The sequence below is a fragment of the Choloepus didactylus genome, chromosome 10, assembly GCF_015220235.1.
Source record: "Choloepus didactylus isolate mChoDid1 chromosome 10, mChoDid1.pri, whole genome shotgun sequence".
NCBI lineage: Eukaryota > Metazoa > Chordata > Mammalia > Pilosa > Megalonychidae > Choloepus > Choloepus didactylus.
Window position 1 is genome coordinate 27,988,775 of NC_051316.1, and position 27,775 is coordinate 28,016,549.

At 40.0% G+C, this 27,775-nt stretch overlaps 1 protein-coding gene and 1 long non-coding RNA gene across 2 annotated transcripts in view; both read right to left on the bottom strand.

The window, feature by feature from the left end:
* Positions 1-1,323: 1,323 nt before the first annotated feature.
* Positions 1,324-27,775, bottom strand: part of LOC119545494 (lysine-specific demethylase PHF2-like) — a 51,843-nt gene continuing 25,391 nt past the window's right edge. The window contains exon 6 of the mRNA XM_037851048.1: positions 1,324-2,018. Coding sequence (XP_037706976.1) covers positions 2,012-2,018 — 7 coding nt within the window. The 3' untranslated portion in view covers positions 1,324-2,011. The remainder of the gene's footprint in view (positions 2,019-27,775) is intronic.
* Positions 24,086-25,955, bottom strand: LOC119545497. Its single transcript, XR_005219100.1, has 3 exons — positions 25,938-25,955; positions 25,273-25,412; positions 24,086-24,130 (listed from the first exon to the last, which is right to left on the bottom strand). It is a non-coding gene; the product is annotated as an uncharacterized LOC119545497 (long non-coding RNA).

Consider the following 27,775-nt stretch of genomic DNA (forward strand, 5'->3'; position numbering starts at 1 on the left):
GGCGGGAACTGGAGCAGAGGAGATCCAGAACAAGCTGGAAGCTACCGGCACCTCTAGAAGTGTCTGTCATCGATCCAACCATGATGATCTTCAAAAAGTTTTGGTTATCAGTGGTGAATCCTGATTGGTGTAAGGCTTAGACTCTAAACCAATCATGGATAGCCAAGTCCCCTTGTCAGGGATTGGTTAGGGGTGAACATGTGACCCAGTTCTAGCCAATGAGATGTGAGAAGTCTACAGGAGGGGGCAGTGCTTCTAAGCAAGGTTTTTTCTTCTTCTGGATTTATGTCAGGATGTGAAACCTAGAATTGCTGAAGTCATCTTGGACCAAGGGAAGAACCAACTTTAGGGTAAGTAAAGAGTTGGAAGGCATCTGGGTCTCTGATGACACCATTAAGCCACTGATTGAACTATGCCAGAACTACCTTATTTCTTGATTTTTTTTGGTTGTTGTTATGTAAGATAATAAATTTCCTTACTGTTCCAAAAAAAATTATGACCGTTGCTTCACGTTCTCACTCAAATTCCTCTTTTGGCCAACTCTAACCTAGAACCATCAGGGAGGAGATTCTGGGAAAGAAGATTCCAGCTTAACCTAGAAGGCAGTACACCAGATACCATGAAACATCATACACATTTGATTCTGATCAAGGTCCTTAATAAAATGAAGCTGGGAATAAGAAACCCACATATAATCAGTTTGCCACATTCTTCATAAATTAAACCTCTGAAACAGCCTGTTGTTTGCCTACATCTTATCACAAATTCAGAAAAGCCAGATATTGGAGAACTGTTTGTAGTGTGGATAGAGCAATATTTTCCACCCGTTGTGTGTAGATGAGGAAAATCTAAGCTGACAGACTCCGTCGTTACTCCTCTTAACTCTGTAGAGTCAAAATCTTATGAACTCTAAGGCTGTTTTCTTTCTGCTTCATACATCATCCACCAATCAGTGTCAGATCACAAAAATTTCATTATAAGATGTACAGTGTGAATGGACAGAAAAATGTCTAACTACTGCTTTATTTTCATCCCAGTGAAATAGTGTTTAGCACAGTAATTACCCACTGTCTGATAAAATGATACAAAGACCTTGATCTTTTTATTAAATTCAGTTTTATTGAAATACATTCACACACCATACAATCATCCATGGTATACAATCCACTGTCCACAGTATGATAACATAGTTATGCGTTCATCACCACAATCTATCTCTGAACATTTTCCTTACATCAGAAAGAACCAGAACAACAATAAAAAATAAAAGTGAAAAAAGAACACCCAAATCATCCCCCCATCCCACCCCATTTGTCCTTTAGTTTTTATCCCCATTCCTCCACTCATCCATACACTAGATAAAGGGGGTGTGATCCACAAGGACAAAGACCTTGATCTTTTAATATCACTCATTCATTCCATATATATTAAGCTTTTACTGGGAGCCATGCAAGAGAGTACATATGTATGCATTTAGAATTAAACAATCCATGATAAGAGAAAACTGACAACAATGATACCAGAACACAAAAGAGAATACCTCAAAGATTCAACTCAGCTATGTGTAAAAGTCATTGTCATCACAGCCATTTGAGAAGTCACCAACCTTCAAGACTGTTATCACTTGATGATATTGTTGGGAGAGACATCAATATGTATCAGATTAATTTCAGGTGATGTTTTGTTTCATTCCCCACTATACTTACTTTGTGCTTTTTCTACTCTTGCTTGAGGAAGCACTGTTGCATGCTTAGGATTTAAAACACAAATTTAGTGGTTGCTGAGTGCTGCTACAAAGAGAGAGACTGGCTTTGGTTCATCACTTTGAGAAGAGTCTTTTTGTTTTATAATCACATAAAATTTCTTGGAATATTCACTTTAACAGGATAGATGCAGCATGGTAGCAAAATAATGTTATTAAAATTTGATAACCTGAAAACAGCCATTTGTGGTTCTTGCAGTACTTAGGCTCCTTCAAGATAGTAGTTTGAGTTCTCCTGAAGTGCATTATTTATGACCTGAAAGGATAAGTAAAGAACTATATGTTATTAAAAGAAATGTGGTCCAGTACAATACAGAGTTGGTTGCTTATGCATTTTCCTTAACTTCTCTCTAGCCCCATGGTATAGCGGAAAGAGAATGCACTTGGGAACCTGCCAGATTGGAGCTCAAAATTTGCTCCACCATTTTCTAGCCAAATGACTGATGGGGGGTTAGTTATCCTCTCTGAAACTCAGGTTCCTTGTCTGTAAAATGAGCCAAATGATATTGCTACTACTTGACCATTTTTGACTTACAAAAATGGCAATGTTATTTGGTTAAAGGTTGGTTTGGGGGGTGTCACTGAATATAAAACACTTGGCTCGCTGCCTGCAACACTGTCAATGTTCAAGGGATCTTAATTCTCCCGCTAATGATGTCTTTTAACTGGTTGGACTTTGAGAGCATTTATTTGGGTGTCTGCATCTGTTCTCTTCAGCCTCTGTCTTTTTTTTTTTTTAACATAAAAAAAACCACAACATTTTATTTTGAAATTCTTTCAAATTTATCAGTTACAAAAATAATACAAACCCCATACAGAGAACTCCAACATACCCCATCTCTCTAGATACTCAATCCACCAATTTTGACATTTTGCCACATTTGCTGTGTCATTCTCTCCATCCATTTGTCTATTTATCAATCCATTTTCTGAACGCTTGAGTGTAGGTTGTATACATCATGTTCCTTGAACACTTGATACTGCCATGTACATTTTCTAAGAAAAAGGATATTCACATATGTATCCACCTGTTCTAGTTTGCTAATGCTGCCAGAATGCAAAACACCAGAAATGGATTGGCTTATATAGTGCTCCAGTAAACTAAACAAGGCCCACACTGAATGGGTGAGACCACACCTCCAGGTAAACTATCCAATCAGAGTTATCACCTACAGTTGGGTGGGGCACACAGACACTGAACCAGTAGGTTCCAACCCAATCCACACTAATACGTCTGCCCCCACAAGAATGCATTTAAGAACATGGCTGTTTCTGGGGGACATAAATATACAAACTGGCACACCACCTTAAGTGCAGTTACCAAGTTCAAGAAATTTAAAGTTCCAATTTTTTTCATATATCCCCATAATGTCCTTTTGAGCCTTTTCTCCCTCTTTGTTATATCCCATCCATGATCAGGTACTGCTTTTAATTGTCATTGTCTCTTTAGTTGCTAATTCTTTTTTTTAATTATGGGATTATATAAACAACATAACCTTTCCCATCTCAACCCCTCCCAAGCATACCATTTAGTGGGATTAATTGCATTCCAGATATTGGGGTACCCTCACCACCTTCCATTACAAAAACCTTCCCATCTCCTCAAACAGAAGCCCTACATTAACTCCCCATTCCCTCTGACCACTGCCCCTGGCAACCTGTACTCTAATTTCTGTCTCCATGGGCTTGCATAGTCTCTGATATTTTCTTTGTAGTTACTGTGGGGCTCCTCTAAGCCTTTTAAATCTTCCTAGTCTAAGTCTCTCAATACAGACCCTTAATCATCATCTTTCTAAATCTATGTTACTTTTCATTCCAGAACCCAAATCATAAATTATAGGATCAGAAAAAACAGAATGTCAAACTGGTGAGAGTAGCTATGCAGTCTTGACCTCAGAATCTGTAGAATGTAGATGTCTCAGTAAAATTTAAATACAGTAATTCCCACCACATGCTCTAAATGTGAGCCAAAAAATGTAATTGTGTAAACTGCAGGTTGGGCTGTTTTGAAATCAATGAAGGGACTCAGGAGAGCTTTCTGTGCAAGTTAGGAGCTTGTTGCGGTTTGCTAACGCTGCCTTCCTGCAAAACACCAGAAATGGATTGGCTTTTATAAAGGGGGTTTATTTGGTTACAAAGTAACAGTCTTAAGGCCATAAAGTGTCCAAGGTAAGGCATCAGCAATAGGGTACCTTCACTGGAGAAAGGCCTGTGGCATCTGGAAAACCTCTGTTAGCTGGGAAGTCATGTGGCTGGCGTCTGCTTGCTCCCAGGTTGCCTTTCAAAATGGCATTCTCCAAAATGTCAGCATCAACTTTCAACAGCCGTCTTCAAAATGTCTCTCTAAGCTGTAACACTGAGCTCCTTCTGTCTGAGCACTTATAGGGCTCCATGGAAATAATCTAATCAAAGGTATTACCCATAATTGGGTGGGTTAGTTCTCCATGGAAATAAACTAATGCAAAGATTCCAACTTAATCTACACTAATACCTCTGCCCCACAAGATTGCATTAAAGAACATGTCATTTTTGGGGACATAATGCATTCAAACCAGCACAGTGCTGATCACCAGTCATGATACATCCAAATTGTGGTGTCACGAGGTTCAGTGCATCAGGGTGTCCAGGAGAGAACCTAGGCAGAGACTCGGGCCTAGGAGAGGTGACCTGAGCTCTAGTTCATCTGCCACCCAACCAGCTGGGGGACACTCAGCTTTGGCTTCCTCATCTGTGAAGTACAAGGAATCAGAGACTCTCTTAGTCCCTCCCAGGGCTCATTTCTTTAATTCTGGAATTCCATTTTCACTGACACGTTAAATCCTGATCAAATCACGTGAATTCTGTTGGGTTTAAGATGTGTTATGTAGTTCCTCGTGGTTAGTATGCATTTTGCAGAAACGATGCAGTCTTCCTCAACCAGTTCCAAAAAATGTTAAGTATGCTCAAATACATATGCTTCTCAAAATCATAAGTGATGGGGAAAGAAAGGGCACTGCTGCCATTTATTCATTCATTCAGTGAAATATCTGAGTGCCTATCATTTGTTCTTGGGACATATGAAAGTGAACAAAACAGACAGACATCCCTGCTCTTTATATTTGGGGAGGGGGGACAGGGCTAGGGAAAAAAACAGACAGTAAGGCAACAAATAAATCTAATAAACAAGAAAATAATATATTAGAAGGTGTTGGGTACTAAAGTGAAAGTTAAGCAGGGTGAGGGGCTGGAATGCCAGCAGTGAGCAAATGGGGCCACTTCTTGTAGCATTCCAGAGAAAGGCCCTGGCCCTCAGTCAGCTCCTCCTCTGGCTTTTGAAAGAACCCTGCAGGCTGGGTTCAGGCTGCCACTCATTCAGCAGCCACCAGCTTCTAGTGACAGCAGTGATGAGGGGGCTAGGTAGGCACCTTAAGATAGAAAACATCCACTCATACAAATCCCACATCCAGTGGAAAGGGCTTAATCTGTAAGCTGTTAACGCTTGGCTCCATCTAGGCCCTGAACACACACAGACACATATACACACACACATGCACAGACACATGCACACAGGTGAAGACTAGGACAGCATTTCCTAATTTTGTGAAAAGATCTTCCTTAATTTTGTGTTAAAAAAGTAGCCTAACCTATACAACATTCTGGAAAAGGAAAAACTGTGGAAACAGAAAAAGATCAGTGGTTACCAGTGGTTCAGGTATTCAGGTTAAGAGATGAATGGGTGGATTCTGGAGCATTTTTAGGGGCAGTGAAGCTATTGTGTGAGTGCATGACATTATGCATTTGCCAAAACCCCTAGTGAACCCCTGGTATAAACTGTGGACTTGATTTGCTAATAATGTATCAATATTTGTTCTCAATTATAATGCGTATAGCACACTAATGCAAGATGTTAATATGGGAGAAACTGGGGTGGGAATGGGGAGAAGAGGATCTGGGAACTTTCTGTGCTTTCTGAGCAATTTTCTATAAACCTATAACTGCTCTAAAAATAAAAGTCTACGTGTTTTAATTTTTTGCTTTTTTTTTTTTTTTTTTAAGTAGCCTAAGAAGTTCCAAGAAATAGGTAAGGCCTCAAAGTACCAAATTCTCTTAGTTTTGCTCCAGCTCAAAGTGTCCTCCAAGGACCAGCAGCATTAGCATCATCTGTGAATTTGTTGGAAATGCAAATTCCCTCGCCCCAATGCAGACTGATTGAGGGGATAGGGCCCAACAATCTAGCCATTTTTGCATCTGAGCTGGGCCACAACAGTGCAGAATCAGCATAGCCCACACTGTGCCCACGAAAAAAAATAAAAAAAAAAAACAAATGAGGGTACTTAGGTTCAAAGATGTTAAGTGAGTACCCCAGGATTGCACAGCTTGGTAAGCATTGAAGAAATAGATGGTGATGTTCTGTTTCCTTGCTCCTTCTAAACTCTCCTTGTCACTCCTTCTCAACCTTCCCTCCCTTTTATCCACAATCTAAATATGCAGGATAAAACTTTTTTTTTTTTTAATTTTATGCTAGTTTAAACCATCAGATCAGTAGGGGATGGAAAATGTAGACTACATCTTATAAGCTGAAAGATTGGTGATGAGAATCTCCAGTGTCTGAACTCTAAGTTTCTTTCAAGTGAAGAAGAGCTTGGCATTGTAGTTCAATATTTCCCTGTTAAGTACAGAAGGGCCATGCAGAGTTGGGACATTTTCCCTCCAAGTTGCCTCCCAGGGTGGTTAGTGGTCTGACCCTGTTGTTTCCAGGATCCTTCCCAAAATCTCCAGGAGCCCAAGGCTGTACCAGGATTCAGAGGCTGGTGGTTTCAAGGGTGGTGTGTGGATCGTGTTGTTTTGTGATCCACACTGCCATCTTCTGGGGATCTTACTCATAGCTTGCTGTTGCATCTTTTTATTGTCAATATTCTAAATCAAAGGTGGGTTCACTTATCATTTCCACTGGACTATTCCAGTGAACTGAAATGATGATGGTGATGATGATGAAGATGATGATAATGGTAATAATAATAATAATAATAATAATAATAATAATAATAATAATGAGAGGATTCAGAGGTTTACCACTGTTCCCACTCTTTTTAAAGCACATTCTCCTTAAGAGTACAGCTGATCAAACAACAAAAGAGAAGAAAATACACAAGAGGGCTGCTACTATTTTTAAAAGGTGAAAGTGGATGAAAAGGTGGTTGGGAGGAAGTGAAGACGACTTGAAAACATACAAGCCACAAGGACTGTATATGAAGCACGGGATCACGGGTGTTCTGTAAATTCTCTTTTTTGTTTCTCAAAATGTCAACAATGAACAGGTTGGGGGTATGTTGCTTAGGATAATGGGCTTTGAGTTCTGATCTTGGCTCAGCTACTGATAGGTTCTGTGACCCTGAGCTACCTTTTGGCTCTGTCTGAGCATTGTCTCATCCATAAAGTGAGGACGGGTATACCAACCTCCAGGCTTTCTGTAAGGTTTAATATAAAGGGATAGCATACGCCTTGTGCATAGTAAGTATTCAGTTGAAGACAGCTATTACTTTTGCTTTCACTTTCAGAAAAAAATAACATTTAATAAATTTAAAGAGGGGAGGAAAAAAAAGGATCACACAGTCCCTGGGCCAAAATATGCCATTAAATAAAGAAAACTTTGGAAAGCATAATTTCTACGTACCTTCTTTTCCCTCTCACATTATATTTAGTACCTAGTCAAAAATCTAATTTAGTCCAGGAGACACTGGATTGAAATGAACTGATTGTTTCTGATGCAGGAGGTAACACTTGGGTCTATTTCAGTCTCATGCGTGGAAGGCATAAGAAAAGAGGCACCATTTTAAAATCTAAGACTACTGGTTGCCACCTTTCTCATTTCTTTCTTTGCTCTTGCAAGCCTGACTTTCCAGGACCAGGTTCATTTTACTTGACCCCAAGTAGGTACAAGGCCTTTGGTTAATAGAAGGAGTTGTAAGATCTGCCTGTCAGAAGGTAGCTGCCTCATCGACCTGATTAAAATTCTCTTCATTAATGTTGGGTATTGTGGATTTAGAGATATGTTATCTGGGAAGACTATGATATTAACATAGTAGAAGCCATTAACATTTAGGGATGCATTACTTTTCTGATAAATTAGAGCCTCAAAAGGGCAGATCATTCTGAGGGGAGAAAGGAGGTTGAGGAAAATTCCAGACTCTGGTCTATACACGGTGCATTTTTACCTGGGGAATGTAATCAGATCTCACCCTGGAATCTCTGATGGCTAACTGATTTGCCACCTGAGAAAAAAGCCCCAAAGGCAACAAGTATGGTATTTACATGTGCATAATGTTCCATGCGCTCCTCCAAAAATGTTCATGTGGCTTTGTGTATACATGTGTTTACAGAATGTGTAAATAAATACGAGCAGAATACGAAACACATGCGCCTGTGTTTATAAAATATGCATCCACTTATGCTAATGAAATTACTTCCATCTGAGAACAAACGGCCATTATCTACGGAAGTGCTATGAATTAGGGAGAACATTCTGGAATTTTTGTCCTCACACTTGGAGAAACTGAGTCACTGAAGTAATGTTTTAGCCATAAATGGCAGGGAACTTGGTTTCTTATGTCAACTTGGAAATTTTATTGGTTAAGGAGCATATAAGCTGTAAAGAAAAAGATTTTAGCCACCCTGTGAAGAACTATTTTCATAACTGAGGAACTTTTTAACTCAAATTCACTTCCACTGTCCACTGTAATTGACATCTCAAGTATTCACATGTCCAGTCTTAGCAAAACTCCTCCAAGCATCCCAATAATTTGGGGTGCATTAAAAATCTCTGGGTAGCTTGTTTGAAATTAACTTTTTTTAAAAAATGGGGTGGGGTAGGGAAATTTAGAATAGACCACAGAAACAAAATGGAACAGTCTGTCTACACAGTGCAATTGCTTGCTATCTAACTCTTTTTGGTGGCAATTAGGAGTTAAATTTGTAGCATACCAACCAGCTTAAATATAAGTCTATATAAGTCGACACACTTCTTAAGACAAATCAGTTCACACAGCCACATTTGCTTGTCTGTCCAATGCTCACACTTGGTGCAGTATGGCTTAATGTTTTAACCATGGGTTGCACCCTCTTTGTGGGTCATGATATCAATTAAATGGTCTTGAGTAACATTATTTTTAACTTTTTATTTTGAAATCATTAAAGACCAAATTTGCAAAAATACAAATTACATAGAGGTCCCATGCCCTTCACCCATCTTCTCTCAACTGTAACATCCTAACTATAGTACATGACCAAAATCAGGAAATTGAGATTAACACAATATAATTGAGTACTGCAAACTACTGACTTTAGTTGAAATTCACGTTTGTGCATGCACACTTTTATATGTGTATGTATAATTCTATCATATGTACAGATTTGCATAACCATCATCATTAACAATATACAGAACTGTTCCATCATTTCCAAGCTGCTCTCCTCCAACTACTCCTTTATATCACATCTTCCCTCTGCTCTTCCTGCATCCTTCCATAACCCCTGGAAACCACCAATTTGGTCTCCATTTGAGCAACATTTTAAAAAAATTAAAGAGAATATAATAGAATGGAAAATAAGAGGAAAGCAAACAGAGTGCATTTCAAAGGAGAAGGAGAAGTACTGTTTTGGGAAACTTTTGTTTCCATTTTATATGTCTGTATGTGTGTCCAGGGTTGTGTTATAAAATATATTTCTTACTGAGGTTTGCAGGCAAGAAAATTCAAGAAACGTAGCAACACTGGACAGCCTGCAACATCAGTAGGAAACTTCTGATCTCCCCAGGGCTCTTAGTCTATGGAGTAGAGACCCTTTCCTTTGGCTGATAGCTGCTATGGTCCCTCAGGCCTTTAATTAATGACCACTGGATTCACATTTGGACAGAAACTCACCATCTGGACCTTAAGTGTTTGGCTCTTCCCATGTAGCCCTGCAGCCCTATGATAAGGGGACAGAGACAGGTAAAGCCAAGAAGGGCTCCAGTTCTAGGCTTGCCCCTGGCAAGCCTCCCCTGGGTCTGTAAGCTAACAGAAGCCAGGAGATGAGTCTCCAAACTCTACTGATGGTTCAAAGGAGCAGCTGAAGGTGTTCCTGGAACATTTTTCATCTGTGAGCCACTTAATAACATGTGGTACACACTCAGGCAATTTCAGGTATACTTAAAAGATGTATGACAATTTTAAATAAAAATATATCTTATTTTAAATAATATATTCCTTATCAGTCACTCAGTGACAGGGATAATATTTTTGTAATGTTTTTCCAAGGGGTGTGTGTGTGTGTGTGTGTGTGTGTGTGTGTGTGTGTGTGTATACAGCTGGAAAATAAGTGCATAGATTCCTAGGTCAGATTCCCGATTTGTTTCTTTATTATTCCTTATTTCTACTGAATTAGAACATCCTACCTCAAAAGCACAGGTCAATGTGTGGTGTTTGGTGACTCTGTCAAATATATTCAGAAACTCCGGGGAGATTTTACCTTGAGGACAACTGTTAGCACATTGGCAGCTCTGATATTGAAATGCTTGTCCCACTCAAAAGTTGCAAGATGGGAAGCTCTAGCTTGGGTGACAGTGGTGAATAGACGGATGGCCTAATCCATTTTCAGGTTGCACATATCCCTGGAAATAATTTCATGTTCTTTTTGCAATACTTTTTCTGGACCTGTATTTTAAAATATGACCAACAATGTCATGGATTCATTTCCATGAGTGAAGAAAATAATCTAGAGTTGAGAAAGAGTCAAACTCTCAAGGACTGATTATTTGCAATACAGCTTGAGCTTCTTAAGAAATCTGGATCACTTACTTTCAAGGATAAGAATTTTTATCGTTAGGACCTGAAGTGATTGATTCAGGTTTCTCATGGTGCTGAAAATTTCACTGAACAAACAGCTTGAAATCACAGAAATGGTCTCTATGGAAACTATTGGGGTAGTGGAAATACATGTTTTAATATCATTCTTCACTTCAAACCCTCATGTGAGCACTCCTCACTTTGACAGCTGTCATAATTCACTTTGGGAAAGCAGAAGCAGTGTCCTATATTTGCCGCTTGTTTCTTGCCACAACGCACTGAAAAGCATCATCTGCATTTGGATGACTGGCACAATTGTCCCCATTTTCTTTAATTATGAATCAACATTGGGAGCAGGCTGTTACTGACCATTGGCTTTTCTCCAGAGATTACCCAGGGTGTGGAATGAATTCAGTTGTAGTCTCTTTTATTTACCTGGCAACACCCCCTCTTGCTGCACACAGAGCTCATACTCCATCAGCATCTATCCCAAGACAGCTCTACCAGGCTCCTAGATCATTTCAACAAACACACACAATACAAAAATCATCTTTCCCTAGCATGGGTTCTCATTAATAATCAGCAATGACAACGCCATGAACACTTCTCCCTCCTACAATGCCAGAGACCACGGTGTGTTGTCTAGATGCTGTTTCCTCCTGGCATTCCCCATTGCCCCTTTTTAGTTAGCTTGGGTCCATGGAGTTTGAGTAGAAGTGGCATGTGTCATTTCTAGGCCAAGGTGTCGGAAAGCTGGTGTGCCCCCTCCATCTCTCTATTCCCATGCTTCAGCAATCTTGAAAGACATATGTTCTACACGGCACAGCTACAATACAGAAGAGGGTCACACAACTGCATCAAACTTTATAAAGACTTGGTTTCAGGTTTTATTTGTTACTGCATGTAGCCTGGCCTAACTTGACTTATACGTATGCCAAAAGTTGATTCATACTCTGGACGTTGGTGTTTTTATCCAGCTCTAAAGTAAAATATCTGCTCATACACATAGGATAGTAATGGCTTTTCCACACTTTAAGCCACTGAATTTTATGTGATGTCCACAGAAATGTTTTATAAAGGAATTTTGTGGATAAATTGCTCTGATTTTTCTATTGGCATAACATTTGTCCATCTGGGGCTGGTCTTAGAAGATCCTTGGCAGTGAAGTTAATTGCTTGTTTTTGCTATAAGGAGCATAAGCTTGAATAATGTCTCTATGATTTTAGTCTCTTTGGTCGTAGCAACAAAATTGCATACTGCAAATCATCTTGTGCTTGTCCTAGAAAATCTCAATTCTACTAGAGAGCTCAGAATGTTTTGTTTGAAAATAAAGCAAAAGTTTGACAAGTTTCATAGAAGACACTACTGTATGAGCTATGTCATATTTTGACTTTTCTTTTCCTGTTTCTTATGGGAAATAACCACACTCATATGTTCATCTGTTTCACTGATATAGACTCATATTCTGTATTCACAAGAGAGCTTTCTCATTGCTTACATTTAGGATGCTTTTCTGAATTGCAGTTTAAGTTACCATGTTCATCATTATCTTCATGTCTCAATGAACCATTTTAAAAACAGTAACCCAATTTTGTAAATTGGGAACATAAAGTCACTATCTCAGCCCAGGTCTTCAGGAAAGCAGAGCCTGAAGCAAGGATTAGAGTTCTGATCTTTTATTTGGGAGGTGCAAGCCTAGGGCAGTGAGGGAGAGGGAAAAGGAGCTGTGAGGCAAGAAAAGTTGCAAAACAATGAGATGTAATGTATTACTGCCCTGGTCTTAGCATTGCAATGAGCCACGAAGAGAAACAGCACTTTGTGCCAGAGGTTTGTGCACAATCCATGGGGGACTTCTCTGGATGGATTGCAACTCCATGGAAATGGTGGAATTTCTCTGCCCAGTTCCTTTGTATCACCAGTGTTGTCCTCACTGCAGACCTGAAATCTGAGGAAACGTTGACTCCTCTGTCTCTTCCAACTGCTACAAAGCCAATTAACTGCCAAGGTCCCTACTTTTGAGCACTGAGTAGAGAGGATTTAACACTGCTAAGGGTCTCCTTTTGTAATATTTCCAATTCTCCTTCCTTTCCAATCCCACAGCCATCACTAGAGTCTAAGCCAGTGGTTCTTAAGGTTTAGCATGCACCAGCCTCTGCCAGGGCGCCTGTTAAAACACAGGTGACTGGGTCCCACACCCAGAGTTTCTGGTTCAGTAGTTGTGGCGTGGGGCCAGAGAAACTGCTTTGTAACAGGTTCCCAGGTAAGGCCAATGCTGATGCCCTGGAGGCTTCCAAGTCTCATTTCTTTTATTTTATGTCTATAAACTAGTTCTACAGCCTTCCTCATGGGGTGTTTTGAGGATCAAAGGGGACAATGAATTGAAACTTTAGCAATCGTAGGTACTCAAATAAATGACTGCTAAAGGAAAAGGTGACAGGAACTCCTAACTATTTAGCAGTTGGTCAGAGAGTACCCATTTGTCTATGAAATGATGAGGAACCTGTGACCACCCACAAAGCAACCATGGGATGTCTGGGTATTGTGCAGACTCAGAACCTTGTCCAGCTGTTACGTATGGCTACTCTGACCATATTCATGAGAATGGAGGAAAGGATGGTGTACCAGTTTGTATATATTATGTCCCCCAGAAAAAGCCACATTCTTTGATGCAATCTTGTGGGAGCAGACATATTAGTGGGGATTAAGTTGGAACATTTGGATTAGGTTGTTTGCATGGAAATGTGCCCCACCCAACTGTAGGTGATGACTCCGATTGGATAGTTTCCATGGAGGTGTGACCCTGCCCATTCAGCATAGACCTTGATTACTTTACTAGAGCACTATATAAGCTCAGACAGAAGGAGTGAGCTTGCCATAGCCAAGAGGGATACTTTGAAGAAAGCACAGGAGCTGAAAGAGTAGCTGCAGGTGATGGGACAGTTTGAAGACAGCCATTGAAAGCAGACTCTTGCTCCAGAGAAGCTTAGAGAGGAAAAACCCCAAAGTGCAACCAAGAGTGACATTTTTGAGGAACTGCAGCCTAGAGAGGAACATCCTGGGAGAAAGCCATTTTGAAACCAGAACTCCGGAGCAGACGCCAGCCACGTGCCTTCCCAGCTAATAGAGGTTTTCTGGACACCACTGGCCATCCTCCAGTGAAGGTACCCGATTGCTGATGTGTTATGGCCTTAAGACTGTAACTGTGTAACCAAATAAACCCCCTTTTATAAAAGCCAATCCATTTCTGGTGTTTTGCATTCCAGCAGCATTAGCAAACTAGAACAGATGGGATCCAAAAATGTTTCTGCAGTAATAATAATAAGCAAAAATTAAATAACTTTGGATGGAAAAGACGCACAGTGCAATGGCCAACCACAATAACTTTGTCATGGCTTCTTTAGGAAAATATATACTTAATATTGTTCCAGGAATCCAGAGAATCCTGGAAATCATTTATTTCACCTTGTTTCTGCCATTCTTTTTGGTCAACATCATGGGACTAAGAGTAAAACTTCCCGTCTCCATCTGTTGTCTCACTGGGGCAGAGTTATTCTTTAAATCTCAGAGGTTAAAAAAAATAACAAAATCAAAGTTTCCAGAGCTTGCTTGACTTTCCTCAACATGGAATTCACTTATTTTGAATGGCACAGTTACAGGTTTCACTACAGAGTGGCAACCCCACTGCATTTCAGCCAAGAAACTCAAACTAAAGAAAATTTCCCAAGACCTGCTGAAAACAGATCCAATGTCAACGTGGCCAAATTAAACCCTGAAGCCAAGGCATTCAAAAATTGGCATTCTCATGTTGCTTGTTACTTCTTTACATGACACACAGCAGAAGGCCTTAATTCTTTGGTGAGTCCAAGAAGGACACAATTTTTCATTCAGTAAATTTTCCTTGAGACTTAGGATGGGGCCACGGATACATGGATTCCATGAGCATCCTGATGGCAAGGATCTTACAATCAACTTGGTTGAAAATATGTGACAATTGACTAGTAGATACTGCAAAGGATGACATAAGGCAGTACATGATTATGGACTAATGAATGATAAAGACAATAAGGAACTTCAAATTCAGAAGAGGGCTGGGAAATCAATGGAGGTGTAGACTTGAGGCAAAATTTTGAAAGGTTTGAAAGGACTTCCTTAGAGAGAAAGGACAGGGAGAAGTAATGAATAAAGGTATAAAGGTGCAAATGTGCATGCAATAGTAAAGGGGCAGAGTGGGAAATAAGAACCAGTATTGAGCACCTACTGTCCATTTGGTTGTGCTAAGCCCTTCAAAATGATCTCACTTAACTCTTGTAACAGCTGTATGAAACAGGCATTCTTATCATATTTTGCAGATGTGGAAACTGAACTTGGAGACACTGTGTGACTTCCTCAAAGTCAGAGTGTGAGTTACTGGAAGGACAGGGATTTGAACTCAGGACAAAGGTTGTGGTTAGACGTGAGGAGCTTAAACGTGAGGCCTCTTTGGGGTAATGGGTGAGGCAGAAAGAAACAGAGAAATGAGAGTCGGTCCTCAGATTCATAGACTAGTTGGAGAGAAAGATAAAAACACTTCTATGACATAGGTGTGCAGGATAGATTGGAGCAGAGGAGGCAAGGCCAGGCATGGGGTGGTAAGAGCTGGGACCAGGGATCTCAGTGTATTGTCCCAGGACCAGCGGCAGCATTGCCAGAGAGCTTGTAAGAAATGCAAATTCTCAGGTGGCACCTCAGACCTACTGAAGGAAAAACTCCGGGAGTGGGGCACAGTCATCTGTGTTTTACAAGATCTACAGCTGATGCTGGTGCACACTAAAGTCTGAGAACCATTGGCTTAGATTCTAGTGGTGGCTGTGGGAACGGAAAGGAAAGGGTGGACTGGTGAACGACTACGGAGGAAGAATTAACAGAAGACCATCATCAGTGTTAAATTCTATCAGCTCCGCGCTCAGACTCAAAGTCAGACCTTGGTGCCTGACTGGCTCGGCAGGAATGGAAGAGAGGGAGGAGTCACCATCTCCTTACAGGTTAGAGGTCTATGGCAATGAGGATAACCGGTGGTCAGATTTAGACCTTTTAAACCTGGGTTTGAGTCCTCAATCTGACACATCCTGGCTTTATTACTTCACCTCTTGACAATCAGTTTCCTTATCTGTATAATGGAAACAGCAATACCAACCTCACAAGGATTTTGTGGAAGTAAAATGAGACCATGGGAAAAAACATTCTAAACTATAAAAAGCTGTGCGAATATAGGCTGTTATTAGGGACAGAAACAGAAGGATAAAGAGAAGCTAGGCTCATGATTTGGTTTTTAAAAAGTAAGTAAAGTAAATATATCAAGTGATGGTTCAATAGCTAAGTGAATAACTCTGTGGGCAGTTAAAGGTACGAGAGTTTGGCCCCCAAATCAGGGATGGAAATATAGATTTAGAAATTGTTGGTAGAGAGAAGATTTGTCAGAAGAGGATTAAGAATTGTGTCTATCTTTATATAAAATGCCATGACTGGAAAAGTTCATAATTTGGGGAAACAAGGCACATGATATCCTCAAAAGTGTTTTTGGAAGTCTAGAAAATCCTGGGAATGGAGATGGTTGGAATGAAAATGGTCAACACACGACTCTAAGGGTGGGTGGTGCTGCCACTATCTTTGAAGAGAACAAATTTAAAAATTAAAATAGGGAATAAACCAGAACAGACAGAGCTGGCATACAGATGTAGCCAGTAGTATTCAGATTACAAACTGAGGTTTACAAGAAATGTAACTTATTTTACCGTTTTTTTGCTGTTGCGGTTTAACTGTCAATACTTACTTTGAGAAAAGTTCCTAGAAGAATATTTTATTGAGATACAACTTGCATTCATAGAATTTATCTTTTAAAGTATACAATTCAGCAGTTTTTAGTGTATTCACAAAGTTGTGCAACAATCACCACTATCAAATTCCTGAACGTCTTCATCATTAGCTCTCACTCTTCATTACTGCCTTCCTCCAAGCCCTGGCAACAACTAATCTACTTTCTGTTGCTATGGATTTGTTTATTCTGCACACTTCATACAAATGGAATTAAACAATATACAGCTTTTGTGACTGACTTCTTCACTAAACTTAGTGTTTTCAAGGTTCATGCATGTTGCAGCATGAATCGGTATTTCATTCTTTTTGTCTGTCTTTTGAATTACATCCATCTAGAGGATATGAAGTGGTATCTCATTGTGGATTTGATTTGTGTTTCCCAAATGACTGATAGTGTTGAACATCTGTTCTTGTGCTTATTGGCCATATGTATATCTTCTTGGAGAAATATCTATTCAAATCCCTTGCCTTTTTTTTTTAAAGAAAATCTTCATGGTTTTATTGTATAGTGACATTGAAACATCTGAACAAATCAATATCTGGACATTGAAACAGCCGTTTTCTCCTTCACTTCTTTGGGTAAATAGAGCAACTTGTCAGTAGATTAACCACCTTTTTGCATTACTTAAGTTTTTCCAAGGCATGTGCTAATATAACACAAACTTCTGTCAGATGCAACTAGTCTAGCAACTAAGTAAAATAAAATGGCCACCTGCATTGAGCACTGCCTGGAGGGACCTCTTTCCAAGAAAGAATTTTCCAGAAGACAAAAACAGTTGACTTGCAGAAAACGGAACAATGCAATGCACCCTACAGAACTGCAGATAAGCAACACCTGGTGTTAAACCAGTTTTGGTCCAATAAAGATGGTTTATTCCCCATACTAACCAAGGTATATCTGCTCTCCACTTTCTAAGACTCCCTATGTAAAATGGAAACATAAAACCAGCCAAATTTTAAAATACCTCCATACATCTTTGCCACTTCCAAACATCATGCACAACACCTCAGTGGCAGCAGCACATTGTTTCCACTCCCATCGTGATCCTGCTTGTCTGTGTGTGATATTTGGAGCCTCTGGAGGAATGTGAATAGTAAGGGGAAGAGGTGGGAGGAGAAAACGGCATGATTGCCTGCCTGGGTGGAAGGCAAGCCTGAATATGTCATTGGTGCAAACCCAAGCATCGTTTTTATTCTTTAATAGGGACATCTGGTAGAACCCCATGATGGGGTCTCTTCATTGGCTGTGAGCTGGCTCACAGCTATGCTGATGATGCAGCTCTCTGGAGTGGGCTGGTGGTCCTGCGTCATGATGCTGTGCTGGATTTTCTGGAATGGAACGTGTTCTAGTTTGCTAATGCTGCAGGAATGCAAAACACCAGAAATGGACTGGCTTTTATAAAAGGGGGTTTATTTGGTTACACAGTTACAGTCGTAAGGCCAAAAAGTGTCCAAGGTAATGCATCAATGATCGAGTACCTTCACTGGAGGATGGCCAATGGTATCCAGAAAACCTCTGTTAACTGGGAAGGCACGTGGCTGGCATCTGCTCCAAAGTTCTGGTTTCAAAATGGCTTTCTCCCAGGACGTTCCTCTCTAGGCTGCAGTTTCTGAAAAACGTCACTCTCAGTTGCTCTTGGGGTGTTTGTCCTCTCTTAGCTTCTCCAGAGCAAGAGTCTGCTTTCAACAGTCCTCTTCAAACTGTCTCTCATCTGCAGTTTCTGTGCTTTCTTCAAAGTGTCCCTCTTGGCTGTAGCTCCTCTTCAGAATGTCACTCTGAGCTGCACTGAGTTCCTTCCCTTTGTCAGCTCATTTATATGGCTCCAGTGATTTAATTTAGACCCACCCTGAATGTGTGGGGTAATACCTCCATGGAAATTATCCAATCAGAGTCATCACCCACAGTTGGGTGGGGTGCATCTCCATGGAAACACTCAAAGAATTACAATCTAATCAACACTGATACGTCTGCCTACACAAGATTTCATCAAAGATAATGGCGTTTGGGGGGACATAATACATTCAAACTGGCACAGAAGGCTAGGTAACTTCTCCGCAATGGCAGCTTTCTCCTGGAACTGCTGTCTTTCCCACATAAGGCATTACTTGTTGATGTAAATTGTACCAAATCGGATTCCGTCGTCATCAAATAACTGGTAGTAATGCTGAATGAAGCTGGATTCAATCTGCTCCTATCCTGGCTGCCTCCCATTCTGGCACATCACCCAGCCTCACTGAGACCCTAGGGGCTGGCATGATGGTGGCAGTGGTAGTGGTGGCAACCCAGTGCTCTGCCCTTTGCCTGTTTTTAAATTGGATTCTTTGTCTTTTTATTGTTGAGTTGTAAGAGTTCTTTATGTTTCCTAGATACAAGACCCTTATGTATATGATTTGCAAATATTTTCTCCCCTTCTGTGCATTCCCATTCTTTTCACTTTCTTAATAGTGTCCTATGAAGCACAAAAGGTTTAAATTTTGATGAAGTCTAATTTATCTATTTTTTCTTTGATTGCTTGTCTTCTATTGTCATATATAAGAAACCACTGGCTGATCAAAAGTCAAGAAGATTTGTACTTTTGATTTCTTCTAAGAAAACATTTAGGTTTTCGATTCATTTTGAATTGATTTTTGTAAGTGGTGTGAGGCAGGGGTTTAACTTTATTTTTGCGTGTGTGGATATCCAGTTGTTGCAGCACCATTTATTGAAGAGACTATTCTTTCCCAATCAAATTGTCACTGCACCCTCATTGAAAGTCAACTGACCATAATGTAATGGTTTATTTCCAGACTCTTAATTCTATTCCATTGATCTATACATCTATCTTTATGCCAGTGTCTTAATTATTGTAGCTTTGTAGAGGAAGTGTGAGTGCTTCTACTTTGTTCTTTCTTTTCAAGTTTTGTTATAGTTGCTGTTGTTTTGGGCTATTCTGGGTTCCTTGCATTTCTAAATGAACTTTAGAATCAGCTTTTCAATTTCTGCAAAAAAGGACAACTGGGGTTTGGCTAAGGATTGTGTTGAATCTGTAGAACAATTAGAGGAGTGTTATGGATTGAATTGTGTCCCCCACAAAGATAGGTTCAAGTTCTAGCCCCTGGTCCTGTGGACTCATTTGTAAACAGGATCTTTGAAGATGTTATTAATTAAGATGAGGTCAAATTGAATCAGGGTGGGCCTTAATCTAATATGACTACAGTCTATGTAAGTAGAAGAAATTTGGACACAGGAGGTAAGGAGAGAGAGGGCCACATTGACAGAGGTAGTGATTGAGTACGCACTGCTGTCAAACGACCATCACTGTCTACAAACTTCAGAGAAACCATGACCTTTCCAACTCCTTGATTTTGGACTTCCAGCCTCCAAAACTGAGACAATAAGTTCCTGTTGTTTAAGCCAATCAGTCTGTGATAGCTGCTATAGAAACCCTGGCAAACTAAGACAGGGAATATTACTATCTTAAAAATATTAACCCCTCCAATCCAAGAACATGGGATGTCTTTTTATTAATTTAGGTCTTTTTAAATTCAACATTTTATAGCTTTTAGTGTTCAAGTCTTGCAATTCTTTTCTTAAATTTATTCCTAAATATCATAGTATTTTTGATGCTATTGTAAATGGAATTGCTTTCTTAGTTTTGATTTTGGATTGCTCGTTCCTTATGTTTAGAAATACAAGTGTATTTTGTATATTGATCTTGTATTTTGCAGCCTTCTGAAACTGTATTAGTTTAAGTTTTTTTTGTTTTTTTTTTTTTGGTATGTGTGGATACCTTAGGTTTTTCCATATACAAGGTCGTGTCATCTGCAAATAGAGATCATTTTACTTCTTCCTTTCTAATTCACATACCTTTTATTTCTTTTCTTGTCTAATTGTCCTGGTTTTGCTTTATATTTTCACAGCAATTTCCTCCTGAGCTCCCATTCTGCCAAGCAGTAGAAACATGACTATCAGTCAATTCAGGATCTGCCCTAAGTTTCCTGGACTTGTTTCTTGGGATCTTACACAGAATCAAGTCATCAACAGGTAGGAGTGTATTTGGACCTTGGTGTCATCATGCTCATCATTCAATCACTGGAACCAATGGACCACGGCTATGTCTTCCCTCCCTGGACTGGGTGCAAGGTCTCCTCAGATCTTCAGCTCTCTGTGCTGTGTTTTCACAGCCCTTGACCTCACAGGAAACATTCAATGGCTCCCAACTTTCTGGGGGCTGTAGTAGACTCTGTCTTCGATTTGTCTACCTAGCTCTCCCAGCTGCTGGGCACAGAAGAACATGTATCCTTGGCTCTACCCTGGGTATGGGGAGTATATGTTTCTTTTGTTTAGGTTGGATCCCCAACCAACACAGAGCTTCTATCATTCGACCCTGTACCCCAGGGTTTGAGTTGGAGCAAGCTAGGGAGCCAGTCTCACAGGCACTCCCCATCATCTAACTCTTGTAATTTCCCATGTATAGAATTTTCATGTGGTTGGAACAGTTTAGACTGGCTCTTTGCCTAGTCTTCTAAACCAGTAGTTCTCAACTGCAAATGATGTCGCCTCCCAGAGGACATTTAGTAATGTCTGGAGAAATTCTGAATTGTCATAACCTGGGGCTGGGGCTGGGAGGGCAGTGCTACTAGCATCTAGTGGATAGAGGTCAGGGATGCTGCTAAATCCTACAGTGCACAAGACATTCCCCCACAATAAAGAATCATCCAGTCCCAAATGCCAATAGTGCCAAAGCTGAGAAAGTTGTTATTAATCTATCGTCAAAATCTCAAATCCTCCAGGATTTAGGCTTTTGAAATAAGTTTAAAAACATTATAATTTTACTTCCTGCTCGTGTATTCTCATCCCTGAGGCATGGAGGCAGAGGGTCTAATTGATCAGGAAAGGGTAGGGATCAGAAGGAAATCTCAAAACACATTAGTTCAATACCATACAGCAATGAAAATGAATGATCCATAGACACACAACACACAACGAAGTGAAGCTGAATAAAAGAAGCCCAATACAGAAGAATATATACAGTATGGTTTCATGTATATAAAGTTCAGAAAAAGGAAAAACTACTTTATTGGGGAATTTAAAGCTGAACAGTACTACTATAAGAGAAAAGGAAGGACATCATTACCATGGAAGTCAGGGTAATATTATCTCTCGGGTGGGGAGATAGAAGAGAATTGTGATGGAAAAAGGATACATGGTGAGATTCTAAGATACTGGCAATGTTCTAGTTTTTGAACTTTATATTTTCCTTTAACAAAACATTTTAATTTTAGAAACCTTTATATTTCTCAATAAAAATATTTGTAAAAGACACAGTAGCCAATATTAAAAAAAAAAAAAAAAAAATCTCATCCTCCTGGAAGAGAAAAAGGATATTAATGGAAGAACTGGTAAAATTCAAATCAAGTCTGTAGTTCAGTCAATAGTAATATACCAATGTTCATTTCATAGTTTTGGCCAATGTACCATGGTAAGGTAAGATGCTAGCAATCAGGGAAATTGGATGAGTGGGGGTATCTGGGAACTCTCTAGATGATCTTTGCAACTTTTCTGTAAATCTGAAATCAGTTCAAAACAAAAAGTTTATTTAAGACAAATCTCATTCTAACACACTTATGAATGCTTTCCTCTATAATCTTTGATCTTTTCCTCCATTTCTACTTTATTTTCCACTGATGATAGGAGTAATAACAATGAGAAGAACTACAGCTAATATTAACTTGTGCCAGGCTTGGTTCTATGCACTTAATCAATGTCCACTCATGTAATCCTAACAAAATTCTAAGAGTTAGATGCTATTACTATCCCCATTTTACTGTAGAGGAAAAAGACACAGAGCTGTGTCCAACTACTAGCCTAGCTGGTAAGTGGCAAAGAGGGTAAAACCAGTGGCAGCGGCAGTGTGGCTCCACGGGCTGTGCTCATAGCACATTGTTGTTACTGAGGATTTGGGAAGTATGGAAAAGTATGCAGAAATAGGGGAAAAATAGCACTCACACGAACTACTCTTTTCACTGGGGCATCTTCCTTCTTGTCTTTCTCCCTCTGTATATTTTTAACTTAGTATAGAATAATTTGTAGCCAGATTTTTTTTTACTCTAAATTTGATGTTATAAGCATTCTCTATGCCATGAAAAATCTAAACAAAGCATTTAAAGGCTACACAATATTCTGTGTATACATATGCCATGCTTTACTCACCTCTATCTAGGATGTTGGGCGTTTAGGTTGTATCCAATTTCTTTGTCATTATATATAAAACTGCCATGAACATCCTCATTCTTAATATATGTCCACTTTTGGGATTTCTTTTGCTCAGCTTCTTTGTTTCTGTCATCTATTTTTCCCTCTGCTTTTCTTACCATAACTTATTATGCCAAGCAGTTCTATAAATTTATGGGATACCACTTGTATAAAAATGGGCAAGTTTTAAAATTCTATATATCAGTCAAGACTCCCCCTTCCCTTTCAAAAGAGAATGGTAGCTTCACCATGCTTTGGCAAAGAGGGAAGCAACTGTGAGTAATTTCCCTCTTTACAATCGATGGATGAGAGGTGCCAAGGTGAAGTAGGACTGAGGCAATGATGGCGATAATTAAGGATGAGGAAACAAGTAGCATTTCAAATCTCCTAGTAATATATAAGTGCTTTTGATACGCAGTGTCTCACTTATTCCTCTGAACAATACTATGGGTAGATATTTCTATCTCTGTTATATAAATGAGGAAACTGAGGCTCAAACCCAGACAGCCAGCTTCAGAAGGTGGTGAGTGTGAGAAAATAAAGGATGACATGGGAATGGGAGAAACTGTAGACCGGCACCCTTGGAATACATGGCTCTGAGCACTACACTGTATAGTGCTTGTGTTGATATTTAGTATTTACTGGAAAAAAAAACACCATTCAAATACCTGAATCCCTTATCTCCTAGGTCATAAGCCTCAACTTAAGAAATTCTACCACAGATATTTGCATTTAATGCAATGCACTGGGGGTGAAGATGGAGTGGGAGTGTGACTCCTCCAAGTCTCTGACCCACTACTCAAAGGGTGGGCCCTGGGCCAGCAGCATCAGCAGCACCTGATACAGAATCTCAGACCCCACCCCAGATCTACCAGCTCAGGATCTGCATTTTGACAAGATCCCAGGAGATTCATGTGCACATGAAAAGTCTGAGAAGCAGCACTCTAAGATTTAATTAAAATGAAGAAGACTATTTGGGGGGTATATAAGCCCAATACATAACCTACAAGCCATGAAACAGGTTTTCCAGCTCAGTTATATTCACAGAAGTTGCTTGATGAATATTTGCTGACAGCATTGGCTATCCGGGGACTCTTTTAGAAATCTGACCATGGAATCAGAGAACTTCAGCTTTGCCAACTTTTTTCTGCCTTACTTCTACTTCTGGCTACAGCCAATGTCAATGTATTCCAAAGTCCCTAGATGGGATGGTGTGAGGGGAATGTTGGGGTATCCTGTAAGGAGAAAACAGCTGAGATCTAGCTGCCACCATAGGTGGAACACCTTCCAAGAAAGTACAACCACCACAAAGACAAAACAGATATAATTAGGAGGTAAGGAGCAGGAGGATTGTACTAAAAGATGGTCTCTTCATAGTTTTTACATAAGTGCATCTTTGCTTCAAGAACTGGTAGGGTCCTTAGAGAGGATACAGTCCAATTTCCTTGTTTTGTATATGAGGGAATGTAGAGCTTTTACCTGGATCACAGATACAAGAAAGCAGCAGATTCAGTGGGCACATTTAGTTCTCTAGCTTCTAAGCCCAGTGTCCCCCCATTCCCCAATACACCACGCGATGCTATGATGGACTGGTTCTCAACATCCATTTCCAGCTCCTTCTAGGATACCTCCTGCAACCTGCTTCAAAAGCAAGGAAGCTCCTTTCCCAGGCTCTCCTATAATTAGGGACCTTGATATGATTTGGGTTACTTCCATTAGATGCACTCCCAAGATGCCTGAAGATAGAAGTTAGTACAGAGCACCTTCCTGCTGTTTCTATGGGCAAACTCAGTCCCGGAGGAGGGACTTCCTGCAGCAAAGCTTCCTGGAAGTCAAGAGGCAGTGGAAGAACACCCATTTTTGCTAATGCAGATCTAGGAGATGAGATGTGGTTCTAAGGGAACAGTTGAGGCAACTGAGGCTTTCTTATCTCTCATTTGCATCAGTGGTGCTCCTGAAAGTACTTGTTCCAGCCACTTCTTGATTCTCCACCTTTCTCACAATGGTGAAGCAGCAGGTCTTGGAGCATCTGTTCCTCCAACCTTTCTGATGATTTTGCAAGTACTTAATTCATGTTATTAAATCCTTCTTTGCTTAAGATACCTACAGCACTTCTATCTTCTGCCACTAAACCCTGGTGGATGCATTTCACTCTCCTAAGAATGAAGCATAAATTTGCAATAAAATAAATTTTAGTTTCATTTGGGAATTAATATTACATCATCACCTGGACTTCCGGAAACTGTAAGATTGATGCTGGTACATAAACATTGCGATACTTCAAAATTCTTGGCATCAGGAAAAATGTCAGAGGTTCTATTCAATTTGAAATGGAGGTGCTACTAAAAGAACAATCAAACCTGATGCAACAAGAGTTACTGGGGGAAAAGAACTTTTTCATTTCTGTTCTTAATGTTTCTATGAACTTTTCTAAGACTGAATACTCTTTTACTTTGTCACACTATACCTTGCATTCATTCACATGGCACATTTGGCCCAGAAGACACTCCATATTCAAGTCCATTCAAAGGTTTGAAATTAATAATTTAGAGAAAAATTATTTCCAAATTCTAGCTTATTTTAATAACAACAATAATAGCTACTATTTATTGGGCTCTTACCGTGTGCCAATCACTGTGTTAAGTGCATCAACTCACAGGCGTTAGTGCTTGGCTGTCCCTCGAGGTAGCTGTTAATATTTCCATTTTACCAAGGATGAAATGGAGACACAGTGAGATTAAGCATGGCCAAGGTCACACAGCTGGTTAGGGACAAAGCTAACATTTGACGCCAGACCTTTTTGACTCCAAAGCTCATAACCATTCCACCTTCCTCTTCCAAAACAGCAACCACCTGACAGAATACGACTTGTAGGGCTTCACGTAGTTCTAAGAATTTTAAGACGTCTACTTCAAATTCTAGTGTAACTCAAGGATGCTAAGGGGATGGCTTTAAAAAAAACAAAAAACAAACAAAAAACACAAAAAACTTATTTCCTATCCCAGTGAAAATTTCGGTCACATAAAGTTTTCACATATGTCTTAATTCACCATATTCTAGGAAAAAGGAACAGTTATGGTCATCTATGAAAAGGTAAACTAGGTCAAGGTAGGACAGGTAATTTTCCTGTTTCTCTCTCCCTCACATTTGTGGATTCTCTACCATCCGCATCTTGGCAAAGGCTGGTAAGGATCTAGATCTCACGCCTGGTGAGGAAAGGTCTCATACACAAAGGGGCGTATGGTACGAACAGAAACCATCAGGGAAAGCCCCTCTTCTCACCTACCCGCCCCAAAGTGGCTCCTGTGCCTGTCACTCAACAGCCTTCCTTGTCAGTGCTGTGCTCAGGAGCCTGTCAGAGCTACGTGTCTCGTCACATGATCCCGCTTGTCTGTCGGATGGGTCTGACACATAGGGAAGGGAGGAAGGACGCACTCCGCCATCCACAGCAAGTGCTTCATCTGTTTGGACATTAGCTCCAAGGCCTTGGAAACGAGCTGAACGACTCTCGAGGGCCTCTGGGTTTCATTTGGAACATTGCCTAAATACCCAAGCCAAGCAGTTACCTGGCTGTAAGCAAACGATTGTTTCCCTTTCCTAGGTACAAGCGTCATAGACGGGTCATGGGTCATTCGATCCTTGCATCATCAGCTTTTCCCCAGACAGCTGATACCATCAGCTATTTCCCCATTGCAAGCTTGAGCCCCCAAAGCAGACCGGGCTCCCGAAGTCCGATTGCATCTGAACCTTGTGCTCCAAACCAAACATGCAGAAATAAGCTGATTCAGCGTGGGTTGACTCTTCCAACACCTTTCTCCTATAATCGCTAAGCTTGTTTTTAATAAATGTTTAACTTTTTGATTAATTTCAGCAATTTCTGAAGGTAATTTTTCACAGCTCAGATAATGTGTTCTAAATGCTTGCTGAGCTTTTGGCTCACTCAAAACTGTAAACACTTCAGATTGTTTTTTGTCTCTCTAATACTCTCCCTTATTATGTGTGATTGCATCGTCAGTGAAATTTAGTCTTTATTCTTCCTGCATCAGCGTAACTGCCGGCATTTAAAGACGCATGCTTCTTTTCTTCCCATTGCCATTGGGAAAAGAATTGTTTGTTCAACCTTCTCTAAATTAGTATTTTTCTGATTTCTTATCTCATTTCTAGAACAGCGGCATATAATTAACTCTTATATTTTGATGCTTTTCACTTTACTGCCTTTTCTTTGGCAATTCATCTGCTTTTCATTTCCTTTCTCCCCATCTGTTTATTCCAAGGAGGGGACTCTGCGCCCACGTCTTTATTCCATTTGCTTTTTAAAAAAGCTTCGTGGTTCTTTGGAAGAAGAAAATGTTATCTGCTGCTATAGAATCTGAACCGTCTGCTTTCTGGTTCGCCTGAGCTCCTGGGTCACGTCCCCCATCCTCTGTACTTGGGTATTGGACTTGGAGGCGCCACGTACTCCCATAATGGAGCCACATTTAAAAGCTTGGAGAACTAGTGCTCTAATACATCCCCATTACCGGAATTTATCAATATGTGACTGAGAGAGCAAGGCTACTAGAGGACATTTGAAAATGGGAGAGAAGATCAGGATGATGTGGAACTTGGCAGCATTTTCCCAGTGTTTCTGTCCCCTCCCACCATACCAACAGGCTTCCTTAAAAAAAAAAAAAAAAAAAAAAAATGACAACCAAAAAACTCTCTCCTTTTCATGTTGCCTTCCCTTATAATAGCAAATCCTTTAAATTAAAAGCCCAGTGATAAGATATTCCAATCACTTATATACCCCTTTTAAAACACAAATTTCAGAATGTTGTATGTACTGTAGTACATCTTGCTTTGTTTTTTCTTTTTTCATTTAAATCTGTAATTTAGAAAGCATTCCAATCTCTCTCTCTGCTCTTTTATTTTACAAAAAGTGGTATCAAACAGTTCATGACTATTCTCACTTAGCAATGTATAGTGATCATGTTCCCATGCTTACAAATATCTCCTTTACCATTATTTTTGAGAGATTTCAGTTTCCATTTTAAGACCTTATCTTAGGTATCAGTGACTTCTTTCTGCAGCCAGCAGAGCGCCATGTAATTACTAGATACTCCATTCACATTTGTGAACTTGACT